Raw genomic sequence first — 6000 nt, 5'->3', positions numbered from 1 at the left:
AGTTGTCTAGATGACTCTACTACAAGCCAAGAGTATCTTTGTCTCGACAAGGTCTAGAGCCTATGCAAGAAAGTCATTGTCTAGAAGAGGGCCTCTACCACTAGTTATGCTTCCATCTCTACTATGATAATCTCACATGGTCTAGAGGGCTTACTGTGAATCATTTGTGAAATCATCAATACTAGGGTCTCTCCATCTGCTCCCACTCCTCATAAATCACCTCTCTCGTGATAGTGGTTAATCCCATGTGGCTCTCTTCAAGTGGTAGAGACTCGATCCCCATATGGGGGTTCCATATAGAACTGCTTGTGTGACCAAAGTGTTAAAGAGCAAGAGCTTCATCTAAGGCTCCTAAAATTGTATGCATGCGCACTAGCTCTCCATTGCCCCCAAAGCCACATAGCCTCATGTCAATCTATCCTCTGTTTCTCTCCTCAAAGTGAATCTTGGCCCTGAAAATGCAATCCCCAAGTAAACATATCTCTAGAGAAAGAAGCAATAAATGGTTGCTAGCTGTGAGTGATGGGTTGTTGTGCCAAGACGAGGGGTGTAGTTGAATTGAAAAATTACTAGAGGTAATGTTGTGAAGGTGACATGTAGATAATTGAAGTATAGCCCATTATTAGGCTGGACATTGACGAGTCCATGGCTTGTCAATTTTGACCCTAAAGATGTAATGGGCCAACTACGATGTATGGCCCATGCAACGACGAGCAAGGTGGGGGGTGTTGGGTTAAAAGGCAACTAATGAACCAAGCAAAAAGTAAGTCAAACACGTCTGGTGGGCGACCAAGAGGCCATGGCACGCAACCATGACGAGTGGTAGACAACCATAAATTTGAGGTAGCATCACTGAGAGTAGTCTTCTGAGGCCAAAATCAACCTATGAGACAAAATCATGTACAATGCCGATCATCTCTGGACATCAAAATGTGATGTGCTTGAAGTGATATACTGTAAAAGAAGCCAAGGCAGTGTACAAGACCAAATAGTGCTCATATAGGGGTACAATGGGAGGATGAGATGGTACACGTCTAGTTGTGTGGCTGAATGATACTCATATATCTAGTTCCACACAATCAAGATCAGTGGGTAGAGTATGTTATACATCCCGAATAAAATAGAATGAGGGTAGCATCTAGGTTGGGTCCTCAACTCTATCAGCTCATGCTCTCATCGTTGGCAAGTCTCCCTCATCACCTATTGTAGTGTTGGTGTACGGTACCCCTGTATTTGTAGGAGGCATGTTGCTTTGATCTCCTTAGCTCTTTGGATTGTCACCCCTCTATGTGTGGGTGTCATGTGGGTGGTCACTATGTCTAGAAGAAATCAATAAGCTGTGACTAACATCCCCTCTCTGTGTAGTGCCAACTTGTAGTGATGTGTGGAGCCTTTAAATCTCAACTAGGAACTGTCACTAGTGTGGGGACTCCATAACTAGTCTAAGCAAGGTGTCTCCTCCAAATAGCGAAGTATCTAACTCAAATTGTGCAATAGGCTCTATATCTGCAGATGTAGCGCTCCTCACTCTCTACCTCCTCCTGACATAATCTATAGATCCGCTAATTTCTAGGGGTATCAGCTACTCTCCTGGTCTCGATCTCGAGCTAGTGAGAGGACCCCCTAAGTTGGCCAATGACTACCCACCTCTCATGTGGCAAGTATATAACTAGATATCTAGGTCTCTCAATAAAGCCATCCACAATAGTCCTCATGAAGTGGTATGTATAGTAAGACATCTCTGGGGGGACGGGCTACCTGGGTGATAGCCATGTATCCCGTATGTACAACTAGTAGAGATACTATCGCATGACCAAGTTTCTCTCTATGTGGGAAAGGTGTATGTCAAAATCACATTGAAAGGGGGCGGGGGGGGGGGGGGGGGGGGTATGGTCCATGTCGATCCCAATATCCTATAAGCCACTACTCAACCTGTGCATACCATGAAGTCTCCTATCCTACCTGAGCTAGCTGCCTAAAGGCCTTGAAGGCCCTACTAGGTAATCTATTCAGATGCATGCTACATATAGTGTATGAAGCTGACGATCTAAAAAAGAGCCGCCAACATATTACATAGTACATATTGTGTATGAAGCTGATGCATGTTACATATTGTGTATGAAGTTGATGTGTGTTACATATTGTGTATGAATCTGATGATCTAAAAAAGAGCCTCCAACATCATGGGGTTTGTAGCAAACTCGGCTCTAATAATCTCATGTGGTATCGATGGCTTGTTGTGGATCATCCGTGAGAGCATAATGATCCCTGGCCTCTTGATCTATCTCCATAGGTATGTAGCCAAGCCAGGGGTCCAAATAGGCACACCACATGTGACCAATCTGTCAAATAGCCATCTTCATGTGCAAGTCTCTTGGAAGTGTGCCTAGTGGCACTCTCCATCATAACCAATGCTGTATTTCCTTGTGTGAGTCAGTCTTTGGTTGCCTGTGACATGGTAATTCTCCTTGCAGATGATGTGAAAATGATCCCTAAGTAAATGTACCAATCCACAACCTCCACCTATCCAGCTATAAGGGTGAAGAATGACCTCTTCCTCACTAGGGCTAATGTGTGAATGATCAAGATCTTGGTTTTCCCAAAATTAATTGTCAATCTATGACGTGTACAAAAGTCATGAAGGCTATGGAGATGTTGTAGACATTGTGATTCAGAGACCAAAATAATATCGTCAACATAAAGCATAGTGGAGACAAGTATACTCGCTATCTCCTTCCCATTGTTGCTGCCTCATGTGATGTGATCTTCTACCTTATCAATATAGAGGACACCCTTGCTTCACTCTAATGGTGTTGGAGACCATGTCTGAAAGTCTTCCTAGGCATGCCATTCGACCTACCACCCTCTCATAGAGTGCATAGATACACCAAATCATGTCTGGTGGAATCCCTAGTGTCTACAACCTGTGTAATGGTCTATCTTGTGGGACTGCATCAAAGGCTTTCCAAAAATCCACAAAGCAACAATAAAGCCTCTTCTTGCATTTTTGCTTGCTCTATCAGGCTTCTCAAGGTGAAGATGTGATCAAGCATAGAGAAACCATGTCCTATTGCTCGCAATCTCCCTCTCTCTACATATGCACTGAAGTATGCTTCTAGCATTGCTCTGTATATCTCTACTAATGTGTGTTCCACCATGATTCTATAGTTACCTGGATCTAGGGGTCTCCAAACTTGTGGATGGGCAAGATGGTATGCATGGTCTACTCCTCTAGGAAACCCTCTATTACAGCCTTATTGAACATAAGGGCAAGGAGAGGAGCCAAAATCTTCACTACATGAATGAAGTACTCACCTTTTATGCATGTGCGATCCATCGATCGTCCAAGCTATAGGCGCTCAATCGCTCTCCTCACCATATATGTGTGAAGAAGATGGATGTGGTAGAACAGGCCTCTAGTGGGTGGAAAATCAATGGGTGGTGTGATACATCATATAGTCCCTCTACATAGGAGCGCCATGTCTCTGGGTCACTGATGGGTGTGGGGTGGCATGGCTCTTGCAATCTATGCCATACTATGGCTACATCTCTACTCATGAATTAATGGCATAGATCCCAATATTGTGCCTTGTCATATGCTCATCGTTTACGAGGAGTCCAAGTCTTCATATGCCTACAAGCTTCTCTTTCTAATGGTTCCTAATCATTTCTGGATTTGGAGATGCCTGTACAACTCTCTACACTCATCATCATATTATCTATTTTGAGACATGGTGCCCGATCAAGTGGATGTGCTAGTGTGTGGAGTGCAGAAAGCTTTGGAGAGCAACCAAGTGGAGGATGGAGGTGAGCTGGGAGGTGAATGTCCTTGGGGGCATCTCGTTGTACATGACGAGATGGTGTCGTGACCCTAGCTCTAGTAAATAATGGCTATAGCAAGCACTATCTCCTCCAATATCAACGAATATCCTAAATGTGTATGTCTCCTCTATATCCATCACTTGGAGCCTCCCTAAAAATCATGTATCACACTATCTGCTCTGTGTCCTGGCATTAAAATCTCCTACCAAGAGAATCCCTCCCCATCTTGAATAGTGTAAAATCTCATCTAGTAATTCTGTGACAAACCTCACACTAGCTAAAACAAAGATACAATCAAATACAATAGCATAAGGCACAAAACAAATAAACCACACATGGTCTAGTATTATAGTCCACCACATCACTTATTTACTTGATATTATATTTATAATGTATTTAGTTGTTTCATCCAAGCCTTTTTGTACTTCGTATTTTACCTTTGAATTTCTTCAAATGTGTTTTAGAAAGAATTTTATTTTGTTGGAAAAACAAAGACATAAATGAGCAACAATGGAATCCTAACACACTTTTGTACTATGTATCTTACCTTGGGATTTCTTTGGATGTGTTTTTCATAGATTTTTTTCCCATGGAAGAAAAGAGACATACATGCACCACATAAAATGTATACAAGATTGTCTCCTAATAATTAGGTTCCTAGACCAAGGCTTTACCAAAACCTAGGGAATCAAGTAACGTTCAAATGCCTAAGGTCAAGGACCATTAACAAAAAAGAGTACGTAAGACGAAAAAGACACTCCCACTCCATAGGCAAGATCTTTGTTCACAAGCCTCTTATACCAAGCTTAATCTAATATAAGACACCTTATGTTATGTGATCCTAGTACTTTTGTAGAGCATTATCAATTATCAACATCCTGTACATCCATCACATTACTGGTTTTCTACACTTCACAAAATTGATTGCAAAATGCCTTGCAATACCCAATGCCCACCCATCCAGTGCAAATGCTCACATCCAATAACCATAACACTTGAATCTCATACAAACTGAAGTCCCAAAGTCCCCTACACAGATGTAGATCGAGATGTGAAATTTTTCCTTTGAGAAGATACGGAAAATTTGATTGATTCCATGAATAGAGAGTTCTATACCAAGGTGAAGTTAACTCCAACGATAAGCAAATACAGACCCAGAACTGGGAATAGAGAAACAGCCAGCCTTCACATGCAAGATTTAGCCTTTGTTCAACTAGACATCAACCATGAGCACTTTCAGCTCTCACAAGCTAGAGGATGTAGAAGGCCCATAAAAATGGATTCTCTCCTTCTTACAAATGTTAAAGCTGGAGATTTTGCCAACTTTTTGGACACCTCTTAAGGATGATGCCATATGGACTTTAAGCATAACACAAACCTCATGGCTTTTGAGGTTATGTAGTAAAGTAATGACACAACCCTCGTAGATTTTGAAATTATCTAGCACTTGACGACACAATAAGCTCAAGCTTGCTTCCAAAGAGTGGAGTCATATCATTAGGGAGACATGAGAATCTTGTTATGCACAATTGCAATCTCACAAGAAAATACAGTTCTTATACTTTGATTCCCTATTTCAAATGAACAATAAGAAAGGCTAGTCTGCCATGTAGGGGCTATCCAGAGTTTTCTATCAATAGTACTATGCAGGCAGGAAAATTAAAAAATGCTGCCCTGAAGCATCACATGGTTTACATATTTCCCCAAAGACCCTGATTAGATATCCAGGCAGGACTGTCCTCCCTGCATACATGTGAGATTACAAAATCTGAAAAAAAGATGCAATGCTGTTGCTTACAAGTATTTTAAACTGTGTAGCACTGAGAGCTTTCTGTTATAGCAGAATATATTTTTAATTCCTGTTTGCATAGAGACATCCCATGCTGTGTGCCACAGCCATGGCAATGAGATAGTCAAAAGCAACACAAACACCATGTTTGAGGGCAAATAGGTGGATGCAACCATGCAGAGAAGAATCCTCAAAATCCCTACTTGTTCAATGTGATGATGAATGCTCCTCAGCTTCTTGATTCTCTTCTGGTTCCAAATTCACATACCTTGAAAATGCATCAGGATTCTCGAGCATGCAAGCTTGCATTGCTAGAAAGGGCTTGACACAATCTGAGCCCTGCAAACATCTATAACTTTGTAGCTAACAGCCTCAATAATCAATTATAC

At 41.7% G+C, this 6000-nt stretch overlaps 1 protein-coding gene across 1 annotated transcript in view; it reads right to left on the bottom strand.

Annotated features, from left to right (window-relative positions):
* Nucleotides 1-4896: 4896 nt before the first annotated feature.
* MIA40 (Cox19-like CHCH family protein) overlaps nt 4897-6000 on the bottom strand; it is a 140721-nt gene continuing 139617 nt past the window's right edge. The window contains exon 4 of the mRNA XM_087683793.1: nt 4897-5950. Coding sequence (XP_087539919.1) covers nt 5819-5950 — 132 coding nt within the window. The 3' untranslated portion in view covers nt 4897-5818. The remainder of the gene's footprint in view (nt 5951-6000) is intronic.

The sequence above is a fragment of the Lygodium microphyllum genome, chromosome 8 (genome assembly GCF_053477565.2).
Source record: "Lygodium microphyllum isolate KBCC chromosome 8, Lygodium_microphyllum_v1.1.10, whole genome shotgun sequence".
In the NCBI taxonomy this organism is placed as follows: Eukaryota; Viridiplantae; Streptophyta; class Polypodiopsida; order Schizaeales; family Lygodiaceae; genus Lygodium; species Lygodium microphyllum.
Note: the sequence above shows the minus strand (reverse complement) of the source record. Positions and strands in the feature narration are given on the sequence as shown.